At 42.8% G+C, this 25,641-nt stretch overlaps 1 protein-coding gene across 1 annotated transcript; it reads left to right on the top strand.

Moving 5' to 3' along the window:
• Positions 1-975: 975 nt before the first annotated feature.
• Positions 976-6,035, top strand: LOC120363124 (saoe class I histocompatibility antigen, A alpha chain-like). Its single transcript, XM_074397108.1, has 7 exons — positions 976-1,098; positions 1,232-1,498; positions 1,740-2,090; positions 2,588-2,863; positions 2,984-3,100; positions 3,547-3,579; positions 3,993-6,035. Exons 1-7 carry the CDS (start codon positions 1,035-1,037, stop codon positions 4,088-4,090), a joined length of 1,206 nt encoding a protein of 401 aa, XP_074253209.1. The 5' UTR covers positions 976-1,034; the 3' UTR covers positions 4,091-6,035.
• The last annotated feature ends 19,606 nt before the right edge of the window (positions 6,036-25,641 follow it).

Genomic DNA, 25,641 nt, shown 5'->3' with positions numbered 1-25,641 from the left:
AACAGGCAGTGCATGAGCACTGGTGAGGGGCACTGTGACTGCATTGAACACTTGCGAGGTGAGGGGCCTTGTGACTGTACTGAACACTTGCGACTGTGAGGTGAATGAAGTCTGTACTCGCTCCTGGTTGCAACATACAGTAACACAGTGTGTACTTTGTATTGACGAGATGTCCTGGACCCACACAGTAACTCAGGGCTATGGAGTAAAGGTAAATTTAAAATACCACAAGGGGGAGTCACAGGCACATTGTCTGGGAAAGTGAAACAGGAGCTTTATGAGTCCTGTTGTAATGCTTTTAGACGCATTTATATATTAAGGGGCCAAAGTCACATTTTTTTGCCAATTAGGTTCCCGATTATTCAGGAGTTATCAAGATTCTGCTACCCGCTGTAGTTAACAAACAGAAAGCAAACTCGCCTCTATGCTATCTCATGCTCTCAGGCAAAAATTCTCCAGATTTGAACAACTACAAAAAACCCTGTCTCTACACCTCCATTCCCAGGGCGAGCTCACTCTCTGGTAGCAAGCTTCCTGGGGTGAGTTTTCTTCTGGAAGAGTCCAGGGGGACAGGTGAGGAGTGGGAGGCAGGGAGTCCAGTTCAGGGACCGGGATTCAGGGATGAAAAGTGAAGGGAGAGGGACGGGGCCCATGCCGAGGGTTTCTCTCTGGTTTCTCAGAAGCTCCTGGGCCAAGACTGAGGGAGACACTGAGACAGAGCGCTTGGCACAGGAGGAGCGGGGTCAGGGCGAAGTCCCAGGGCCCAGGCGTGGCTCTCAGGGTCTCAGGTCCGGCAGGCGGTGTGTGGATTGGGAGGCGCAGCGCCGGGGATTCCCCGTCTCCGCAGAGTTTCCCTTCCTCTCCCAACCTGTGTCGGGTCCTTACTCCTGGATACTCATGACGCGGACACAGGTCCCACTCCCATTGGGTGCCGGGTTTCTAGAGAAGCCAATCAGCGTCGCCGCGGTCCCGGTTCTGAAGTCCCCAGTCACCCACCCGGACTCAGAGTCTCCCCAGAGGGCGAGTATGGGGTCATGGCGCCCCGAACCCTCCTCCTGCTGCTCTCGGGGGCCCTGGCCCTGACCGAGACCCGGGCGGGTGAGTGCGGGGTCGGGAGGGAAACGGTCTCTGAGGAGACGAGTGAGGGCCCCCCCGCCGGGCGGGGGCGCAGGACCCTGTGAGTCGTGCCCGGAGGAGGTTCGGGCGGGTCTCAGCCCCTCCTCGCCCCCAGGCTCCCACTCCCTGAGGTATTTCGACATTTCCTTATCCCGGCCCGGCCGCGGGGAGCCCCACTTCATCTCCGTGGGCTACGTGGACGACACGCAGTTCGTGAGGTTTGACAGCGACGCGGCGATTCCGAGAGAGGAGCCGCGGGCGCCGTGGATGCCGAAGGAGGGGCCGGAGTATTGGGACCGGAACACACGGAACCACAAGGTCCGCGCACAGACTGACCGAGTGGGCCTGTGGACCCTGCGCGGCTACGACAACCTGAGAGAGGCTGCTGAGCGACCCCGGCCCGGGGCGCAGGTCAGGACCCCTCCTCATTTCCCACCGACGGCCCGGGTCGCCCTGAGTCTCTGGGTTCAAGATCCACCCCGCAGTTGCGAGACCCGCTCAGACCCTCAACCAGGGAGAAAGTCGGTCTCCTGTGCCCGGTTTCATTTTCAGTTTAGGCAAAAACCCCCGCGGGTGGGGCGGGGGCGGGGCTCGGTGGGCGGGGCTGACCGCCGGGGCGGGGCCAGGGTCTCGCACCATCCAGAGAATGTTTCGCTGTAGCCGGAGGCCAGACGGGCGCCTCCTCCGCGGATATGAGCAGTTCGCCGACGACGGCAAGGACTACATCGCCCTGAACGAGGACCTGCGCTCCTGGACCCCAACGGCCGCGGCGGCTCAGATCACCCAGCGCAAGTTCGAGGCGGCCAGTTGGGCTAAGAGGATGAGAGCCTACCTGGAGGGCACATACCTAGAGTGGCTCCGCAGATACCTGCAGAACGGGAAGGAGACGCTGCAGGGGCCAGGGGGAACCTCCCTGATCGCCTGGAGACTCCCAGGCTGGCCTTGCAGAAGGAGGGAAGGAAAATGGGACCAACACTAGAATATCACCTGCCCTCCGGTCCTGAGGGAGAGGAATCCCCCTGGGTTTCCAGATCCCGTACCAGAGAGTGACTCTGAGGGCCTGCCCTGTTCTCTGATACAATTAAGGGTTGCGGTCTCTGAGGGAAAGGAGGGGAAGTCAATCCCTGGAATACTGATCAGGGGTTCCCTGTGACCCCGCAGCAGCGTTGGGAACCAGGATTTTTCCTCTCCTGCCTTGTCCTCTGCCTCACATTCAATGTGTGCGGGGGTCTGACTCCAGCTCCTCTGAGTCCCTTGGCCTCCACTCAGATCAGGAACAGAAGTCCCTGTTCCCCCTCAGAGATTAGAACTTTCCAAGGAACAGGACATTATCCCAGGTGCCTGTGTCCAGGATGGTGTCTGGATTCTGTGCTCCCTTCCCCACCCCAGGTGTCCTGTCCATTCTCAGGATGGTCACGTGGAAGCTGCTGGGATGTCCCATGAGAGATGCAAAGTGCCTGAATTTTCTGACTCTTCCCTACAGAGCACGTGACCCACCACCCCGTCTCTAACCATGAGGCCATCCTGAGGTGCTGGGCCCTGGGCTTCTACCCTGCGGAGATCACACTGACCTGGAAGCAGGATGGGGAGGACCAGACCCAGAACATGGAGCTGGTAGAGACCAGGTCCACGGGGGATGGAACTTTCCAGAAGTGGGCGGCTATGGTGGTGCCTTCTGGAGAGGAACAGAGATACACATGCCATGTGCAGCACGAGGGGCTGCCCGAGCCCCTCACCCTGAGATGGGGTAAGGAGGGGATGGGGTGTCATGTCTCTTAGGGAAAGCAGGAGCCCCTCTGCAGCCCTTCAGCAGGGTCAAGGCTGGAGCCTGGGGGTCAGGGCCCCTCACCTTCCCCTCCTTTCCCAGAGCCGTCTTCCCAGCCCACCATCCCCATCATGGGCATCGTTGCTGGCCTGGCTGTCCTTGGAGCTGTAGTCACTGGAGCTGTGGTCGCTGCTGTGATGTGGAGGAAGAAGAGCTCAGGTGAGGAAGGGGTGAGGAGTGGGGCCTGAGATTTCTTGTCCCACTGAGGGTTCCAAGCCCCAGGTAGAAGTGTGCCCTGCCTGGTTACTGGGAAGCATCATCCACACTCATGAGCCGACCCAGCCTGGGCCCTGTGTGCCAGCACTTACTCTTGTGTAAAGCACCTGTGACAATGAAGGACAGATGTGTCACCTTGATGACTGTGGTGATGGTGACCTGATCCCAGCAGTCACAGGTCAGTAGGGAAGGTCCCTGCTGAGGACAGTCCTTAGGAGGGCAGTTGGTCCAGGACCCAGACTTGCTTTCCTTGTTTTTCCTGATCCTTCCCTGAGTCTGCAGTCACACATTTCTGGAAACTTCTCTGGGTTCCAAGACTAGGAGGTTCCTCTAGGACCTCATGGCCCTGCCACCTTTCTGACCCCTCACAGAATATTTTCTTCCCACAGATAAAAAAGGAGGAAGCTACTCTCAGGCTGCAAGTAAGTATGAAGGAGACTGATTCCTGAGATCGTTGGGATATTGTGGTCGGGACAGGGGTAGCTATTGTTCTGAGTGGTCAGCATGGGCCTCGTTGAAAATGTGACCTTTGAGTGAAGATTTGAGGGATGTCAGGAGCTGTCCACAAGGATGACTGGGAAAGCTCTTTTTAGGCAGGAAGCTTCAGGGCAGATGCACTAGGGCAGGAAAGTGTCTGTGTTCCTGGAAGGAGAAACAGGCCAGAAGGGCTGGACAGAGAGAAACTGAAATGAGGTCAGAGGTGTGGCCAGAGCAGGGAGGCCTGGAAGGTGCGGGAAGGATTTTGACCTTTGTTCTGAATGACATGGAGAGTTAGAGGACAGTTTTGAAAAGGGGACATGGTAGGACTTGTGCATTTTTTCTGTGCTGAAAACAGAATTGGAAGGTGGGAGACAAGTGATCCAGCAGGGAATCAATGGAGAAGAAGTGCAGTATTCCAGGATGGAGACACTGGTTACCTTGACTGGGGTGTGATCAGGGGAAATGGTGGGAAGTGATGGGATTCCGGATGAATTTGAAGATGGACTTCACAGCACTTGCTAACGGATTGCATCTGTGGTGTGAGAAAGAATCAAGGACACCCACAGTGTTGGACTGAGTGAGTAGAAGGGTGGAGCTGCTGTCAGTGGAGATGGGGAGACTCTGGCAGGAGCATACGGAGGAGAGGGCATCGCAGGCATTCAGTGGAGGAGACATCTACGAGGAGTGCAGGTGAGGGGCCCGGATGCCTCTGCAGCTACAGCTTCACCATCCAGTTACTCTCCTGCTTCCACCCTCTGTGTCTCAGAGCCAGAGCACTGCTTCTCCCCTGGGCTGTCTGCAAGGTAGATGGAAGTCAGGGAAGTTATGCTCTGCTGTTGGTTATAATAAGTCATGGATTATTATGCTTTCTTAGATAATTAAATAAATAATAAGAGAAGTTTTAACTAGAACACTTACTCAGAAGACTGTGATAATGCAAACGTTTTTATTCATCTAAAGAAGGCAACAGAGAAAAACAGTTGAGCCAAAAAGGCATAATATTAGAAAGCAGCAAATGACAATGTACAGACTTAAACCCAATGAGGTCAACAATGGCATTAAACATAATGGACTCACACACTCCAATGACAAGAGGATTAGTGCCGAGGCAGAAAAATAAGTCAATAAATAAATAACTAGGCTGTTTCCAAAAGCCGTAATTTCAGTAGAAGGTACAGAAAAGCTGAAAGTAAAAGGATAGAAAATAAATACCAGACACACCTTCATGGAAACCACCCAGAGATGCCATTTACAAAAATTACAGGACATGGTTCTTGTGAGACACAGAGTCCATGTAGACAGCTCACAGTGTCTTTACTTTTTCAGAGACGGGGTCTGTTGTCCAGGCTGAAATGCATTGGTGATATCACACCTCACTGTCACCTCAAACTCCTGGGCTCAGGAAATTCTCCTGCCTCAGCCCTCTGAGTAGCTAGGACTACAGGCATGAGGACCCACAGCTGGCTAAAATGTCTAATTTTCTCACCTGATGTGGTGTGATCAAGGAAGCAATATCATGCCGTGTATTTGACTTGCAGTAAGAATACAACAAATATCAGGGGAATGAAGAAATTAAACCACTTAGTAGTTCAAGCCATGTCCACATTTACATTTTACAGACGAGGAACATGTCAAACAAGTAAAGTAAAATAAATATATTTACATCGTCCAGAGCAGAATCAAGAATATATTCCCTGTGCTGAAGGGATCAGAGCTCTACTGAGGTCATAGCAGGCATCATGAGTTGCTACTAGAATTGGAACTTATACATTTCAAGATATACTAAACAAAGGGTATGCAAGGAATAACTGAATGCAGAGATAAAGGAAGAAAATGATTTGTTTAAAAGATGGACAGAATCCTTCTTTTAAAGTGGCCTTATGTGGACCAAAGCATAAGGCCCACAGACCATCTCATAGATGAGATGAAGTGTCAGGTGGAAAAGTGCCTAAGTGCAGCTTCCAGACCCAAAGGAGACCTCAAAATCCTGGGATATTTTTAGTTGTCCTATGGGGATTAGTGGGAGGGGGTGAGTGGGGTGCTCCTGGCAGACCTCTCACGGTGCACAGGACAGCCCAGGCCAGAAGGGACTCTGTCCTAAATTGTTAATAGTGCTGCTGTTGAGAAATTTGCCCCAGAGGTAAGTGCTGTAATGTCCTCACCATTTCACAGATGAAGAAACTGAGGCACCAGGAGGGAAAGTGTCAGTAGGACCAGAGCTGCAGGTTGAATCCAGGCCACCTGACTGCAGGGTCTTGGCTCCCCTGATTAAGTCAGGCACCCAGGAGCCCACCACGAACAATCCCAGTTGTGCCTTGACCTCATAGTCTGTGCACGCCCCCTGGTGTTGGCACTGGTCCTGTGGCTAAACAAGGCTTGAGGGAAAAGGGAAAAACAGGTATGGGTAGGGTGATATTTCTTCAGCCTTTCCAGATTTCAAGCTATAACTTAGCCTCAAAAAAATATATATATATATACCTTAATTATCTCTCCAACCCTGTTTTTCCCAGTCCCGGCCAGTTTGCTCCTTCGACTCCATCAACATCAGCACCTGCCAGATGCCCAACACCAACTGTGTGAAGAGTGAAAAGGCCCCAGAACTAAAGGACAAGACTAATTTCCATCCGAGCCATCCCTCCCCTCCCAGAGCTCTAGCTCCATGCTTGTAGTGCTTAGGCTCTTAACCTGGGGCCCTGAAACCCACCATCCCATGACACTGCATGCAGAACGTCCACATGTGACTTCCTTACAGGACATTGAATTGTAATATTAATCAGATCAGTAGGGACTCAAGACACCACTCTTCCCCCAACAGCTTGCGATCCTCTGAACTAAAGAAAGGCTAGAGATCGAGGGACGCTCTAACTCCAAATCTTCTACCACTTCTAGTGAAGTTCTGACAAGAAGTGCAAGGTACTCAACCTGCTCTGGGGATACAGCAGGAAAGAGTGTTCATGGATTTCAAATTCCAGCAAAGAAATACCATTTTGGCAAAATATTCACGTCACTTCTCTAAGCTCCAGCCAGAAGCTCTAATAAACAACATCAAAAAAAAAACAAAAACAAAAACAAAAACAAAAAAAATTTGCGCCCAGGTGAAACAACTGAAGCTATAAAACTTTGTGAGACCTTCAGTTAGAAAAAAGGACAGTGAAATTAAGGGCTGCAGCAGAAAACCTCTACATCATATAGCGTTTTTCTCTTCACCATGAAGTTCTCCTGAAGGGACCTGCTCCCTTCAGCAATGCAGAGTGAGACATTTCTGTGTAAAAAGATAGAATCTCCTTGGATTCCTGATGTTGACACTACTCACTGTTCGACTTTGTAGATGCCAACTTCACATTCAACATCTTTCAGTTAAATTTCTTACTCTTCCTAAGCAGAGAATTTGAAATTGTTACTGAAGCACAAAACCAGGGACTGGTTATGTGAACTCTCACCTCACCCTGTGGCTCTTTTATGCAATAAGCATAGAGATGGTGGGCCAACAGAATGTGCAGCAAGGTGAACATCAACCCTCCATTTCAGCGTATGTTTGGCTTTTCTAGTGATGTTCTAAACTTTCTCCAGTCTTAGCATTTCAATATTTATAATTTTACTTGAATTTTATTTTATGGGAGGTAATATGCATTTATTTTTGCTGGGTTGTCAGTGAAAACCTTCTCAAAACAACTCTAGAGGAAAGACAAATAAATGCATGGTGCTCCCATGTATTAGTGCTCAGTGCATCTTACAAATGGATTGGCCCCACTCCAACATGTGGTGTTTTAGCAAATGGTGCTGGAAACCTGGATAGCCACATGCAAAAGAATGATACTAGAAAAATTCTTGCCCCTCTGTTACACCCTATACAAAAATTACATCAGAATGGCTTAAAGAACTGACCTTAAGAGTTAAACCTGTAAAACTCTTAAAAGAAAATGCTGAGAAAAATCTTAGGGACATTAGAATTGGTAGTGGTTTCTTGGCAGGTAACAAAAGCATAATAATAAAAGAAAAATGGCAAATTAAACTATATCAAAATGTAAAAACTTTTTTACATCACTGGACAGTTAAGAGAGTGAAAAGAAAATGCACAGAATAGGAAGAAATATTTGCCAATGACATATCTGATAAAGAATTAATATCCAGACTACATAAAGAACTACAACTTAACAATAGCAAGGGAGTCACATTCAAAAATGGATAAAATGCATGAATAGACAATTCTCCAGAGAAGATACACAATAAGGAATTCCAAGAAAGGCATCACAAAATGCTCAGCTTCACTAGTCCAAGTACTGGAGAGGATGTGGAGGAAACGGAACACTGTGCACTGCTGGTGAGAGTGAGCAATGGTACAGCCACCACAGAAACAGTGTGATGCTGCCTCAAGAAAGTAAAAATAGAATTTCCACGTGACCCAACAATTCCACTTTTTGGCATATACCCTCAAACATTTAAAGCAAGTAGGCACACAGATATTTGTGCACTCATGCTCATAGCAGTGCTATTCCCAATAGCCAAATGGTAGATGCAACCCAAATGTCCTTCAGAGGATGACTAAACAACCCATGGTGCACATGTGTATGGATTATTATTCAGCCTTAAAAGTAAATAATATTTGTATTGGATGGAACCATCAAAGCAGTATAAGTGAAATAAGCCAGAAAAAGACAAATACAATTTTTCACTTGTATGAGGCAGCTAGAATAAGCAAATTCATAGAAACAGAAAGTAGAGTACAGGTTACCAGGGGTCGAGGGTAGGAACAACGGGAAGCTGTCATTTAATGGGAACAGTTTCTGTTGGGATGATGAAAATGCTCTGGAAATGCATATTGGTGTTTTTGTAACCACCACCAATTGTAAATGTACTTAATGCGAATGAATTGTACACTGAAAAAAATTGTTAGAAGGTAAATTATATGATATGTATGTTTTACCACAATTTAAAAAATACATATCAACACTAAATCCAATTACTTCTTACTCCTCTGCCGCTTCCACACCAAAACCATCATCTCTAGGATAGTAAACTGAACGGGCCTCTCAGTTGGGCTGCCTAGTGCCTCTCATGCCCATGGTCCAATGCCAATACAACAGACCAGTGTGCATTTCAAATGGCAATTCGAGCATATCCTATGAACACTCCAACCCCTTCCCTTCTTGGGCACAGTGAAACCCCACTTTCCCACCATTTCCTATGAGCTCCTTATCACAGGGCCCCTCTGGCCACTTTGGCCTCATCTCACCACTCTCAGCCCAGCTCACTCGATTCCACTGACACCAGCCTCTTGTCTGCTCTGTCCTGTCTCTGCCACCTGCCCCTGCTGTGACTCCCACACGCACCTGCTCTCTAGGGATCCACATGGCTCACTCCTCACACCATTAATGTCTCTTTCCAAATGTCACATGGTCAAGTTTTAGGAAAGGTCTTGTCCAGTGACCTTCTCTGAAATCTATCCCCTGCCATTTCCACCTCCACCACCAGTCTTCCAGCCTAAGCATATATTTCTCATTATTGTCTGTTCTTTATTAGGACTACCAAGAAAGAAAGAACCAAGAGCACAGATAGATGATGGACAGATAGATAAATAATAGATTAGATAGATAGATAGATAGATAGATAGATAGATAGATAGATAGAGAGGGGATTCATTGGGCCAATTGGATAGAGGCTGAGAAGTCCCACAACAGACTGTCTGCAAGCTGGAGAACTAGAAAAGCCAGTAGCGGGCTCAGTCCAAGGCCAAAGGCCCAAGGACCTAGAAAAGGGAGCAGGAGGATAAAGGGGCACACTGGTGCAAGACTCAAAATCTAAAGACAATTGAACCTGTAGTTTTGATGTCCAAGGCAGGAGAAGAAGGGTGTCCCAACCCCAGCTCCAGAGAGAGACTAACAGAGAGAGCGACAGAGACAGAGACAAAGACAGAGGCAGAGAGAAATTTGCCTTCTATCTGTCTTTCTGTTCTATCTGGGCCCCGAGGTGATTGGATTGCGGCTGCCCACAGTGAGGAGGATCTTCTCCACTAAGTCCACCCACTCACATGCCAATCATTTCCAGAAACACCCTCACAGACACTGGCTTAATACTTACCATTTTAATAGTGTATAATTTGTTTTTTTGAGACAGGGGCTCGCCGGCTAGAGTGCAGAGGTATTCAAGGCTCACTGCAGCCTGAATCTTACAGGCTTAAGCAATTCTTCCACCTCAGCCACCTGAGTAGCTGGGACTACAGGCATGCACCACCAAGCCTGGCTAATCCTTTTGCATTTTTTTGTAGAGATAGGGTTTCTCCATGTTGCCTAGGCTGGCCTAAAACTCATGGGCTCAAGCAATCTGCCTACCTCTGTCTCCCAAAGTGCTGTGAGTGTAGGCATGAGCCACCATGCCCGAGCTGAGTCGTTTGTGAATTTTTAAAATCACAACCATAGAAGAATCTTTACATACAAACATGGTTCTCAAAATATTACTTATCAAAAGACAAAATGAAAGCAAATGGATCTAAAGGAACAAGAACACTGGCCACATCTCTTTGTTGGAGATGAGATGCAGCTTGTAAAAGTCTGTAAACTCTATGCAGACTTTACAACGTGGAAAACTACTTGCATAATAACACTTCCAAAAAGTAACATTCAAAATAACCCACAACCACTCTGGGAAGCAAATGTGGGTGGATCACTTGAGGTCAGGTGTTCAAGATCAACCTGGCCAACAAGTGAAATCCATCTCTACTAAAAATACAAAATTAGCCAGGCTTGGTAGCTCATGTCTGTAGTCCCAGCTACTCAAAAGGGTGAGGCAGGAGAAACACTTGAACCCGGGATCCAGAGGTTGCAGTGAGACAAGATCATACCACTTCACTCAGTGACTGCAGACAGGACCAAGACGCTATCAAATAAAAGATAACCCACAACTTATGAATGCAACTTGGTACAATGAAAGCATATACAAAAATATATACATAGAAAACAACAGAATGGAAATCAGCACCACTGCAAAAGACAGCTCCAGGAACCACCATTCACACTATGTTCCAGGAAGGTTTAATAACATAATAGCCATGTGTGTACCTATGCAACAATCTTGCATAGGTACACATGTACCCCAAAACCTAAAATGCAATAAAAAATAATTATAATAATAATATAATAGCAGTGGTTTTTTTGAGGGGAGACCTGGGTGGTATTTCTCTCTTCTGTGCATTTTATTTTCTTTAAAATTCAACCAGGCATTGATCTGTGCATTTTAAAGTCTTCTGTAATCAAATATATTTTCACATTTCTAATGTAGAAACATATATTTTAACATTCAAAATAAGACATTTGAAGTAAAATAACAATGAAAAGTGGCTGAACACTGTGGCAGTCACCTGTAGTCCCAGCTACTCAGGAGGCTGAGGTGGGAGAATTGCTTGAGCTCAGGAGTTTGAGGCTCTGATCACACCTGTGAATAGTGACTGCTCACCAGCCTCGCAACATAGTAAGATCTCATCTTTAAAATAATAATAATAAAAAGATTTCAGACCTTCTGCCAATCTTAGCCTAAAACATATTTCTCATTTGAAGTCCTTATGGCAGAAATGCCTGCTGATGGCTCTTTCAGAGAGTAAAAACAATTCTTCCTCTACAATCCGTGACTCATCCTTCTGTTACAGTGTTCAGCTGAGCAATGAAGTCAACACTAAAAATATAATCAGTTTATGGAATGCTGATTATCTCATTTATAGATATATAAATTATAATTATGTATATATACATTATATGTCATTACCATCACACCTGAGAGAGTGAGATGGATACTTCCCTTCCACAGTTGAAAGTCAGAGTCCCTGAGAATCTAGGGGTTTAGTCTGGGTTCGCTAAAAATGTTGGCCTTGAGAATTAGGGGACACTCAGCTTCCTCTAGGCTCACCTGGGTGTGAGTCACACCAGTGGAGGCTCCACAACAGCAGGAAGAGCAACGGAAAACCCTGGAAGCTTCACACTTGTCATGGTCCATGTCCAGTGGAATGCAGCTGAAGGAGGGGCCAAGGTAAGAATACAGTTCCTTCCTTCAGTTGGGGTGGCAGATGAGTGAGTCAGTCAGCTACACATGAGCTGTGTGGTGTTCCTAGAGATATCTTTAATTACTCTGCTGAGAACTCCACCTCACACATACAAAAACTCTGTACTTACTGGTAAGCAGGATCCACTTTAGGAAAGCAAAGCACTTTCCTAAGGCCAAACATTTTCTCTCCAAATAAATTATCCTCATTAGATAATCTCTTACTCCCACTGAAATTAGCCCTGGAGTTGCATTTGAGCATTTGGATCCAAGACAGAAAGTCACTTTTTGGATTAGGCCTGACTGATCTTGGACAATGTCCTGAAAGAAGGCTTTCTACTTGCAGAAGAGCAAGGGCGAGCTCTGGGTAGGAGATGACGTCCTGAGAAGAAGAGACAGGAAGATTCTCAAGCAAATTCAGGGGTTTACCATACAAAAGACTATGGAATCTATTTCTCAGCCTCTTTTTTATTGTGATAAAAATAAAATGTACACGAACACAAAAGTATACATGAACACTGTAACCATTTTAAGTGTACATTGCAGTGACAATTAGTAGGTTCACAATGTTATATAACCATGATCATTTCCGAGTTCCAGAATGTTTTGTCACCTCAGGGGAAACTCTGCACCTATTAATCAATCACCCTCCATTTCCACCTGCCACCAGACCCTGTCACCACAAATCCACTTTCTTTCTCTATAGATTTGCTTCTTCTAAATATTTCACCAAAAAATGGGTTAATAAATTACATAGGCTTCTGTAACTGGCTTCCTTCACTTACCATGTTTTCAAGATTCAGCAATGTTTTGTCATATACCACGGCTTTATTATTTTTATGGTCAAATAATATTTTATTGTAGAAATAAACTATATGTTGTTTCTCCTTTCATCAGTGAATTGACTTTTTCTTTTAAGTCAAATAGGAAAAACAAAAGAATAATCACACACACACACACATACACACACACACACACACGCACGCACATTGTAGGGTTGAGACAATCTCAGCTTTTTTTAACCTGTGAATGTCTTAATTTCTCCATTATTTCTGAAAGAGAGTGTTGCAGACATACGATTCTTGGCTGTCAGTCCTTTTACCTTCTTAACTTTCAATTTGTCATTTCAGTGCCTCCTGAATTCCATGGTTTCTGACAAAAACTTTTATGTTAATCTTATTGAGCATCCATTGTACCTGAAAAGTTCCTTCTCTGTTATTGCTTTCAAGACAGTCTGTTCTTGGTGTTTGACTGGTTGATTATCATGTTTCTCAGTGTGGACATTTAGAAATTTTCACTCCTTAAAATTTATCAAGTGTGTTGGATGTATAGATTCGTATTTTTCATCAAATTTGGGAGGTTTGGAGTTATTATTCCTCCAAAAAGCCATTCTTCTTTTCCTCCCTCCTTTCTTTCTTTGAGGACTCCCAAAGTGTTTGTGCTTGGTGTCTCACAGATTTAAGTTCTATTCATTTTTCTCCATCATTTCGTTCTTTCTGCACCTCAAACTGGATGATTTCAATTGTCTTATCTTTAAGCTTGCTGACTCTTCACTCTGCACAGTGAAAGTTGCTTTTGAACTCCTCTAGTGACTTTCTCATTTTAGTTATTCCGCTTTTCAGCTTCAAAGTTTCTACTTGGTCTCTTTTTAAACTTTCTGTCTTTTTATTGATGTTCTCTATTTGAGTTAACATAGTTCTTCTGATTTCCTTTAGTTTTTTTTTTTTTTGCCCATGGTTTTCTTTAGTTCTATGAACATATTTATGACTGTTGATTTAAAGTGTTTTTCCAGTAAGTACATTCAATGGCCTTTCTCAGGAATAGTTTCTATTTCTCCTTTTTCTTGAGAATGTATCTTACTGTCTAGTTTAATTGGACCCCTCATTTTTATTTTGAATACTATCATATGATAACTTTGGAAATCACATTTTCTAAACTATTTTTGTATAGACTGTATTCTGTATTGTGTGTAATCACTGAAGTCTCTATTTTGTTAGTTCAGTGATCAACTCGTGATTTGACAGATATTTCCTTAAATATCTTTAGCCAAAAAAGAGGTGTGAACATAGGGCATTCTCAGGTGCTTTGTGAGCATGTGCTACATACGGGGGTCATGGAGGAGGGTATACACACTTCCAGGGATATGGAAGCTTTTCAAAACCAATATTCCCCATATTCCCCATCTCACTCACCCAGTTTTCCCTCCAGGATTTTCTGTATGTCTATGACTTCCCTTATGCAATAATTTTTGCCCCAACTGGGCAGCTGCTGGTTCACTGACATTTAAATGTTTTTATCAGGTGCCCTCTGCCTCTCTAAACTAAGGGAGTTATCAGTAGGGAAAATAAATGCAAAAGATTTACTTTTTTTTTTTTTTTTTTTTTTTGCAAGGTCTTGCTGTGAAGCCCAAGATGGAGTGCAATGGCATGATCCTGGCTCTCTATAGTCTCAACCTCCTGGGCTTAAGCTGTCCTCCCATCTCAGCCTCTTGAGTAGCTGAGACTACAGGCATGTGCCACTATACCCAGCTAATAATTTCTGTATTCTTTGCAGAGATGGGGTCTCACCATGTTGCCCAGGCTGGTGTCAAACTTCTGAGCTCAAGAAATTCACCCAGCTCAGTTTCCAAAGTGCTGCGATTATAGGCGTGAGTCACCATGCCCAGACCAATGTAAGCCATTTCTTATCCTCCTTCAAGGAGTCACCCAACAGGAAAAGACAATCACAATACTTTGAGAACGTGGTCCACCTGGCTCCCTATGGCATAGGAACCACACTGGGTTACCAGGCTGCTGTCTTCAAGATCACTGCAGACTTGGAGAGGGAGGAATGAGTCAAGGGTAAGATATGGTGCCACAAAGCTCTGCTCCTGTGTTCCAGTACATTTTTCTGGACTTGCTAGGTTGCTATAAATCTTTAATGATTTTTCGGGGTTTTAATGCAGTTGATTCTTTATAAACTCAATCAGAATATCTAATGATGAGTCCAGGAATCTGTGCTTTAACAGCTCTCCAAGAGAATTCTTTTATACGGATATTTTACAAGCACATTGTCTCTGTGCAGGGCTGGCCCTTGAAGTTCTTATGCCACCATGTTCTCTGATGTCACTCCTCAGCCACGTTTGAATTGTGCATATGCAACACAATTTCTGCTAAGTACTTTCACATAACTCATCCATATGGTAAACATTCATCAATTCTGTGTACTGTGCCCTGTGGAATTGAGTCTATGGAACTGAGTCTCAAGAAAAAGAATCAAACTTCCTTGGACTTCACAGAAGTCAAGAGTGAGGGTGCAAGTATAAAGAAATTATAACACAACATGTTATGTATTTGACATGACCTTTTTCTTTGAAAACCACATTATTAATATTTTATAATGACAGTACTGAGTTATATGTATCAGTGACTACAAATTAAAATTTCTGTTCTTTCTCTTTCATTCTTTTATATTTCTTCATTCTTGTAGATATTTTTAGATGGCTATTTTGGAGAGTGCAAACATTTCATTTACACAATAATGTTTTGTTTTATCATTATTCATGAAAGAGAGGTTTGGCAGCCTCAAGTTTTGAGTCTGACATTGGTTTTCTGTCAGATCGTTGATGATGATGTATATTCTGGCTGCTGTGGCTGAGATGGAAAAGTCAGTTACACTTTAACCTGGTTGTTTCTTAGAGGATCTGTGTTTCTTCTGTGGCTACTTGAAAGATCTCTGCTTCTCTTTAACATGTGAAGTTCCAGTGCAGTATGAGTAAATGTGGATCTCTTTTTATTCACAGTATTATGATACATTTGCTTAATGTCTTAAAATAACCTCTTTCTGGAATGCCTCTTTCCATTCACTTACTTGTCATCTTCTAGGAATTTAATTAGACTAATGTTAAACCTCATTTAGCAACCACATACACCGTGGAGCCCAAAATAATGGCCTCACAAATATGAACAAGCACTAAGACCCAGATCATTTAGATACGTTACTTTACACAGCAAAAGGGAGTTTGCTGATATGATTGAGAGCATGGACTTCAGATGGAAAGATTATTTTGGGTTATGTGAGTGGCCCAGTCTGATTGCATGATTTCTTTAAAGTGGGGATGACTGAAGAAATATGGGTCAGATGGAGTGCTAAATTTCATCCAGAATAATTTCTCACATTAGTAAAATAATATCATCTCTATTTTTAATCTTTAATTAAAAGGTAAAATGTATTAAAAGGTTTAAATTTTAAATATCTTTGCATTCTTGGGATATATACCTTGGCCAAGATAGTCTGTTTATAACACATTGGTTCATATTGTCTAGTAATATTTTTCTTAGAATTTTCACATCTGATTTATTAAAAGTAATTTTCCCATAATACATTTTTCCTTCTTTGTTCCCTAACTAGTTTTGTGACCAATGTAACTCCTGTCTAATAAAGTGAATTTGCTGGCTTTCTCTATATTTTCCTATGCATCTTAAATATTTTATATAAGGTCAGTATATACTTTATATAAGTTCTTTGAAAGTTTGGTAAACTTACTTGTATCACTGGATATGTTTAAAGGAAAATAGAATTTCCACAATGGTTTTAATTTCTTTACTTGTAAAAAGTCCATTGACATAACTTTTTCATAGTTTCAAAACTGTGTAAATCTGTACTATATCTGCAGTGGCATCTTTATCTGTCATAACACTTTTATTCACAGTGAACATTGCCTGTTTTAAGTCTGTGTTCAAACAAACATCTGATTTAGCCGACTGTGCCCTCAGCAGTGGCAGCTGCCAGGTCAGCCTTGGTGAATGGTGACTTAATTGCTGTGCCCATGCAGTGTCCATCCCAGCTACCATGGATGCTTTGTGCAGAAACTCCATAAGCAAGCCCTGTGTGGCTGAGTGGCATCAACCATCCAACCATCCTGCCCACCTGGTTACAAGAGCTCCACTCTCTGAGAGACCCACTGGTGGGCATTCACATGGAAGCTCTATCTTCACATGCTCTGCCCATGGCAAGAAGACTATGTGTTCCTCTCTCCTCCACCCTGCAGTTTTCCAACTTCATTTTCCCCAAGTTCCAGACTGACCAACCAAGCCATGAACCACTGTCCATGTTTCATTCATTCATGCACTGTTGGGACATCATGTCACACCCCCACCTCCCGTGGGCCTGTTTGGGATTTAACTCCTAGTTCCTGGCTCAAAAAGCATTTCCAAAGTGTTCTGATGTCAGCTCCCAAGTTGACTGCTCTGATTGTAGATTCTCCTCTTTATATCTGAGTCATAGGCATTTATTTCCTGGATTTTTAATAATTGCACTGATTTTTTCAATGAAGCCTTTCTAAGGACTGTCAGCAAGAGATTCTATATTAGTTTAGAGAAAATTGTTTCAAAACACCAGAAATATATACTTGAATGAAGGACAACATTCATGGAGAAAGGTGGACAAACCACAAATGGGCCGTGGGTTTTCACAAAGTGAACACTCAGGTAAACAGCACCCACATCAAGGAACAGCACTACCAGCCTCCAGGAAGCACCCTAGGGTTCTGCTTGGTCACAAATCACTCTCTCTGACCCCAGAGCAGACACTGTCTAGATTTCTAAAAGCATAAATGAGATTAGTGAGTTCTGTATACTGTCACTCTTATGTCCCGGGTCTTGCTGTGTGTGGTCGTAGCCTGTACACTCCCATGGCTGTCAGGTGGCCCACTTTATAAATAGCTCACATTTCCTGTCCCTCCACTATTGATAGACATTTGTGTTACATCCAGATTTCTACAAATCATGCTGTGATAAATAATATTTTCAAATCTTTTGGCACACCAATGCATGCATTTATATATCCAGGAGTGCAACTGCTGTGTCATAGGTTGTTGGATGTTTGGTTTAGTCTCTCAATAATCAAGTCTCTATGAATAGGCCAATAGTAGAAGAGGACAAATCTCTTATTTTAGAAATTATTAAAGTAATACTTGAGAAGAAATAGAAGACTGAGACTACAACTCTTTTGATATTTGTAATGAATTACCAGATCTAGCCATTGAAAAATAATGGCAATTTACATCACAAAAAAAGTATATAACCAATATTAAACTCTTTCTCTTGATTGAAAACATTATATAGTACCATCGAAACTCATGGGGAAAAAACTGCATAGATGCAAACCTCTATACCAACCTACAAATGCTTGAAAATACAGGTAATAGAGATACATATTAAACCATATTTGGGGGTACAATCCACAAAATGCAAACAACAGGAAACTCTACCAGACAATATTAATTTCAAAGGGAGAAGCTATAGAACAAGTGAGAACAAAAAACATTTTAAAAAGTAAAACTAAACTATAATTATGAATGATGAAAATATAAAATATAGCAAAGAAGTGATGACCATAAAAGTCAGAATGTGATTCATTTTTATTTTTAAAAGGGAAGAATTTATTATTGAGCTGGGACAATTGATGATGTTTCCTAGGTCAGTTGACAAACTTCTCTCTCTCTGATAGTTAACGGGTGTTTACCTTTGATTAAAAGTCCCCATTTTAAAATCTTTTTTCTTTTATGTTACTTGTGTTTGATTTTATGACAAGAAGGCTAATGATTGAAATAATAAATTATGGGGCATGGTTCCTGTTCTGCACAAAGCCTCCTTCCATCCCACTCTCTGGGCACTGAGCACACAGAACAACCAGCAGCCCCAGGACTCCATTGCATGAAATGAGGGCTACCTCATTTCTTTCATATATATATATATATATATTGCATGTTAGCCTCTGGGGTAGACGTGCAGAACATGCAGGATTGTTGCATAGGTACCTACATGGCAATGTGGTTTTCTGCCTCCATCCCCATCACCTATATCTGGCATTTCTCCCCATGTTATCCCTCCCCAACCTCCCTACCCTCCACCCATTGTCCATCCACTATTCCCTCACAACAGACTCCAGTATATGATGTTTCCCTCCCTTTGCTCATGTGTTCTTATTGTTCAACACCCACCAATGAGTGAGAACATGCACTGTCTGATTTTCTGTTCTTGTGTCAATTTGCTGAGAATGATGGTGTCCAGATTCATCCATATCCCTACAAAGGACATGAACTCATCATTTTTTATGGTTGCATAGTATTTCATGCTGTATATGTGCCACATTTTCCTTGTCTAGTCTATCATCGATAGGCATTTGGGTTGGTTACAGGTCTTTGCTATTGTAAACAGTGCTGCAATGAACATACGTGTGCACATGTCTTTATAATACAACGATTTATAATCTTTGGATATGTACCCAGTAATGGGATTGCTGGATCAAATGGACCAGGATGCCATGAAAATGCCTTGGCTACATATAGGTCATTTGATCCTTGGCTTACTGGCATCTCTCTAGATTTTCAAGTGTACAATGTTCAGTCTGATGTGCATGGTAATTCCATCTTGCAAAGGATATGATGTTACAATTTACCACACATATAGCTGAATTAAACTTTTACAGAATTGAAAATGCACATCATTGATCAAAATAAATGAAACCACAAAACAGTGGAAAGAAATAACCAGTGATGGAATAGCAAATATGAATGAAAAACAAGAGGACTGCAAAAATTTAAAAAAAAAAAACACTTCAGATGCACATAATAGCAGTGCTGTTTAGAATCATAGTGGTGTCCAGATCACTTCTATCATATCTCATTCAATACCAGAACAAAAGATGTTAAGTTTATTATATAGAATGCCCACAGAAAAGCCAGTTTTTGAAAAAATTTGTTTCTCAATTTGAACTAACTATTTCTGGCTACTCCATCAAACCAAAGTTATTGGCATCATGCTAAGCTACATCTGTTGACTGAAGTATGAGTCAACTATGCTTTTTTGTAAATGAAAAGCAATCTGATTAGGAAATTTTGCAATGCTTTTCTAAGTGAAAGCAAGTTTACTAGAGAAGCAAAGAAATAAAACAAGGGCTCCGCCACAGACAGAGCAGACAGAGCAGCGTTTGTTCTTGTTGTTTTGTTTGTTTGTTTTGTTTTTTAGTGTAGATAAATGTTTTATGAAGATGACGTTTCAACAAGAAAATTGGCACTTGGGGCATACCTCCACTAAATTTGAGACATCTTAACAAAGACTTTTTTCAAGATATTATTTTTAATGGCCCTGAAGTCATTGGAACCATTTGATCTAGTTACTCCATGTTCGCAACTGTGTTAACTCATTGAAGAGAACATTGTTGTTATTAAAGGTATTTGCAAGAAAATCTCTGAGATATTGTTGAATATCCTTTCTCTGTCTCAAATTGTTTTTCCCTGAGCACCCAAGGCTCTGTGATCTCTCAAACTTTTAATCATTAATTTTAAAAGAGAAGCTTATCACAGAATTAGAAAAAAACTATTTTAAAATTCATATGGATCCAAAAAAGAGCTCGTAGAGCCAGGAGAATCCTAAACAAAAAGAACAAAGCTGGAGGCATCAGGCTACCTGACTTGAAACTATACTACAAGGCTACAGTAACAAATACTGCATGGTAATGGTACAAAAACGGGCACATAGACCAATGGAACAGAATAGAGAACTCAGAAATAAGACCACACATCTACAACCATTGGATCTTCAACAAACCTGACAAAAACAAGCAATGGGGAAAGGATTCCCTACTTAATAAATGGTGCTGGAAGAATTGGCTAGCCATATTGAGAAAATTGAAACTGGACCCCTTCCTTATACCTTACACAAAAATTAACTCAAGATGGATTAAACACTTAAATGTAAAACTCAAAACTATAAAAACCCTGGAAGAAAATCTAGGCAATACCATTCAGGACATAGGCATAGCAAAGATTTTACAATGAAATTGCCAAAAGCAACTGCCACAGAAGCAAAAATTGAAAAATGGGATCTAATTAAACAAAAGGGTTTTTGCACAGCAGAAGAAACTATCATGAGAGTGAACAGACATCCTACAGAATGGGAGAAGAAATTTTCAATGTATCTTTCAACATATTCATCTGACAAAGGTCTAATATTCAGAATCTACAAATAACTTAGGCAAATGTACATGAGGAAACCACTTTCTTAAAAAGTGGACAAAAGACATAAACAGACACTTCTCAAAAGAAGACATACATGAAGACATACATGAAACAAACATATTTTTAAAAGCTGAACATCACTGATCATTAGAGAAATGCAAATCAAAATCACAATGAGATACCATCTCATGCCAGGCAGAATGGCAATCATTAAAAAGCCAGGAAACAACAGATGCTGGGGAAGGTGAGGAGAAATAAGAATGCTTTTACACTGTTGGTAGAAATGTAAATTCGTTCAGCCATTGTGGAAGACAGTGTGGCAATTCCTCAAAGATTTAGAACCAGAACTACCATTTCACCCAGCAATCCCATTGGATATAATCCCACAGGATATATACCCAAAGGAATATAAATCATTTTATTATAAAGATACTTGCACGTGTATGTTCATTGCAGCACTATTCACAATAGCAAAGACATGAAATCAACCCAAATGCCCATTAATGATGGACTGGATAAATAAAATATGATACACCTACACCAAGGAATATTATGCAGCCCTAAAAAGGAATGAGATCATGTCTTTTGCAGGGATATGAATGAAGCTGGAGGCCATTATCCTCAGCAGACTAACACAGGAGCAGAAAACCATACACTGCATGTTCTCATGTACAATTGAGAGCTCAGCAATGAGAACACAGGGACACAGGGAGAGGAACAACACACACTGGGGCCTGTTGTGGGAGGGTTGTGGTGGGGGGAGCATTAGGAATAATACCTAATGCATGCCAGGCTTCATACCTAGGTGATGGGTTGATTGGTGCAGCAGACCACCATGGCACACGTTGACCTATGAACAAACCTGCACATCCTAGAACTTAAAATGAAATAAAATTAAAAGACAAGGTTAAAACATTCTTTAAAATTAAATTAAAAGAGAAGGTTAAACCATGTTAAAGAAAAATAATTAGATAAAAGAAGCTTTTAATTTACAAAATCCTGAAATAATACTTTTAATTTTGCTTCAACATATATGCAAATCCTTTAATACTGCTCCCTTCCAGAGGTGCAGCTTACTTCCCTCTCTTGAGTATGGCTCGAACTTAATGATGCACTTCTGATATGGCCTGGGTCTGTGTTCCCACCTGAATCTCATCTTGAATTTTCATGTGAATTGTAATCCCTCAATATTGAGGGAGGGACCACATGGGAGGTGATTGTGATTAGATCATGGGGACAGTTCCCACCTGCTGTTCTCTTTCTTTCCCTTCTTTTTTTTTTTTTTTTTTTTTTTAATGGAGTCTCACTCTGATGCCCAGGCTGGGATGCAATGGCACAATCTCAGATCACCACAAACTCTGCCCCCTGGGTTCAAATAATTCTCCTGTCTCAGCCTCCTAAGTACCTGGGATTACAGGCATGAGGCCCCACACCCAGCTAATCTTTGTATTTTTAATATAGACAGGGTTTCACTATGTTGGCCAGGCTGGTCTCGAACTCCTGACCCCGTGATCCACCTGCCTCAGACTCCCAAAGTGCTGGGATTACAGGCATGAGCCACCGCACTTGTCCCCCACCCCAAACCATGGTGTTCTAATGACAGTGAGTGAATTTCACCACTTGAAGGATGTGTTACTTCCACTTTTGCCATGATTGTAAGTTTCCTGGAGCAGCCTTCTCAGCCATGCAGAACAGCGACTCAATTAAATCTCTTTCCTTGATAAATAACCCAGTCTCAGGTATTTCTTTATAGCACTGTGAGAATGAACTAATACAAATTCTAACAGTTAGAGTAATGCTGACAACAGTTTGTGACTCCGGATGTAGAACATAAAACTCACTGGGGCTTCTACCTTCTCTCTCTCTGTATCTGGGATCATGATCTCTGGGGTAAGCCAGCTGCCGTCCCATAGTAGCCCTGCAGGAGGCCAATGTGGCTAAGAACTGAGGCCTTCTGGGACCCAACAACAAGGAACTAGGCCTTTTCCAACAGCCGTGTGACTGAGCCATGTTCCATGTGAATCCTCAGCCCCAGTGAAGCCCTCAGATGATGAAGCCCTTGGCTGAAAGCACTGCAACCTCATGAGAGGCCCTGAGTCAGAAGCATTCAAGAAAACTCCTGGGTTCCTGAGCATTGGAAACTGTGGGAGATGATGAATAGTTGTTGTTTTGAGCTGCTAAGTTTTACATAATTTGTTATGCAATAATAAATAACTAATTTTCACAAGAGAGGATGTATTATTGCACTTTAATTTGCATTTGCTCTAAACTTATCATCATTGTTATTATTATTTTTGAGACAGGGTCACGCTCTCTCACCCAGGCTGGAGTCCAGTGGCCTGATTACGATGCACTGCAGTGTCGACCTCCCGGGCTCAAGGAATCCTGTGACCTCAGCCTCCTGAGTAGCTGGGACTACAGGCATGAACTACCATGCCTGGCTAATTTTCTAATTTTTTCTTGTAGAGATAGGGGTTTGACCATGTTTCCCAGGCTGATCTTGAACTTCTGGAGTCAACAAATCTGCCTTCCTCTGCTTTCCACAGTGCTAGCATTGCAGGCATGAGCCACCACACCAGGCCTAAATTAACTATAAGATATTAAACATGTAACTTAGTTGTAAAAGGTAAGGAGAATTTCCATGGCTGAAGAGGATGTATTTTATTACCGTTCACAATGATCACTTTACTTGAACTTCAATTTCCAACTGTGTCCCAATTAAACTCAAAAGGAAGATCCAACCCTTGCTAGGCTGATTCTATGATGGCCCCCAACAACCACCTCCTGGTCATTCACCTTCCCCTAGTTATTCAACCAACTCTAATGTAGGTGCTACTGTGAAGGGATTCAGCAGATATAATTAAGGGCATCAATTAGTTGACTTTAGGCTGGGTTTATCCTGCTTGCACTGTTCTAATCAGTTGAGCCCTTGAAAAGACTGGGTTCTTCCTGAGAATAGAGATTCACAGTGTGAGAAGGATTCGGCATAAGGGGTTTTCTCCACTGTGGGCTTTGAAAATGAAGGCGCTGTGTAGGAAAGAATGCTGGTGGGCACCAAGAATTGAACACAGCCCTCCCTCTTCTCTGCATTGACAGCCAGCAAGAAGCAGGAACCTCAGTCTTACAAGTGCCAGAAACTGCATTCTGCCTCCTCTGTATACGGCTGAAGGAGAATTTAAAATGAAAACACAGCTTTGGGAAGCACAGAACAGAGATTCCATCCACATCTTGCCCAGACTTCTGACTAAGGAACTATAAACAGCTCAATGGGTGTTGTTTGGCCAGGCATGGTAGTGCACGCCTGTGATCCTAACATTTGAGGAGCTGACACAGGAGCATCACTTGCAGCCAGGAGTTTGAGACCAGCAGGATAATGTAGTGAGACACTCGTCTCTCTATATATATTTTTTTTAATTAGCTGAGCATGGTGGCACTTGCCTGCAGTCCTAGTTACTCTGAAGGCTGAGGCAGTAAGGTCCCCTGAGCCCAGGAGTTTGAGGCTGCAATGAGCCATGATCATGTGACTGCACTTCACCCTGGATGACAGAGGGAGACTCTGTCTCTAAAAATAAATAAATCAACAGTAAAGGTGTTGTTTAAAGCCAATGCTTGTAATAATTTGTTACCCAGTCTTATAAAATTCATATACAGTCTCAACAGACTCATGGAATGAATTGATGAATTGATATACACACTAGTTACATAAAATAAAATCTTGCTTAACGTTTTCAGTGTTTTATATTTTGTAATTTTCTGTGGTCCATTTTAATACACTCCTATTTTAATTATTCAGTCAACAAAAATTAATTTAGTGCCTACACTAAACCAGGTACTCCCTCATATGCACACGTGCCTGATGTTCTAGAAGCTTCACAAGACTGAGGGGGAGCCACTGGAGTTTTTTATAAGGAAAAATGAGACACTGACTCACAGTAGCAGAATCACTGTGGAGAGAACAGTCACATAGCAGGTAATGGGACAGTGCTAGAGCCACTATTCAGGAGTGACAGGGCGGTGGGGACTAAGGAGAGAGGAGGGCCTGAGGGATGAGAGGGACGGAGGGAAGGGCTGGAGAAGCAGGAGGTGAGGAAAAGGAGCAGAGGGAAGGAATTCAGAAGCAGCAGAATTCTTAGGTTTAAACACATTGTTTTATAGATTTTTAATACATCCATCTATAGAGCCTAGCAGGGTGTTCTTTGCATTTGGGCTTTAATACCTTATGTAGGTCTGCCTAAAATCTAATTGTTTCTTATGGTCATCCGGTTAAAAAAATACTAAGTGTTCCTATAAAATAAACACCCCACTTAGATGTGGACACTTCCTAAAAGGCAGTGCATGAGCACTGGTGAGGGGCATTGTGACTGCATTGAACACTTGCGACTGTGAGGTGAATGACGTCTGTACCGGCTCCTGGTTGCAACATACGGTAACACAGTGTGCTGCTTTGTACTGAGGAGATGTCCTGGACTCACACAGAAACTCACGTCTATGGAGTGAAGGCAAATTTAAAATACAATAAGCCGGAGTCACAGATATATTTTCTGGGAAAGTGAAACAGGAGCTTTATGAGTCTTGTTGCAATGCTTTTATTTATTTATTTAGTTATTTTTCTTGCCTTGTCTCTGTGAGAGCTTTTAGACACTTTTAAATATCAAAGGGCCAAGGTCACATTTTTTACCTATTAGATTCCTGATCACTCAGGGATTACCAAGATTTTGCTACCCACTGTAGTTAATAAACAAAAAGCAAACTGGTCCGTATGCTATCTCATGCACTCAAGCAAAAATTTTCCAGATTCGAAGAAAAAAAAACAAAAACCAAAAAACAAAAAACTCTGTGTCTACACCTCCATTCCCAGGGCGATTTCAGTCTCTGGCACCAAGCTCCATGGGGTGAGTTTTCTTCTAGCAGAGTTCGGAGGGACAGGTAAGGAGTGGGAGGCAGGGAGTCCAGTTCAGGGACCGGGATGCAGGGA

The sequence above is a fragment of the Saimiri boliviensis genome, chromosome 4 (assembly GCF_048565385.1).
Source record: "Saimiri boliviensis isolate mSaiBol1 chromosome 4, mSaiBol1.pri, whole genome shotgun sequence".
Lineage (NCBI taxonomy): Eukaryota > Metazoa > Chordata > Mammalia > Primates > Cebidae > Saimiri > Saimiri boliviensis.
This window is presented reverse-complemented; position numbering and strand designations above follow the sequence as displayed.

Coding starts and splice junctions, on each gene's coding strand:
- LOC120363124 (XM_074397108.1), top strand. CDS start 1,035: ATGGCGCCCCGAACCCTCCTCCTGCTGCTCTCGGGGGCCCTGGCCCTG. Junction 1,099..1,231: donor CCTGACCGAGACCCGGGCGG/GTGAGTGCGGGG, acceptor CCTCGCCCCCAG/GCTCCCACTCCCTGAGGTAT. Junction 3,580..3,992: donor AAGCTACTCTCAGGCTGCAA/GTAAGTATGAAG, acceptor TGCTGAAAACAG/AATTGGAAGGTGGGAGACAA.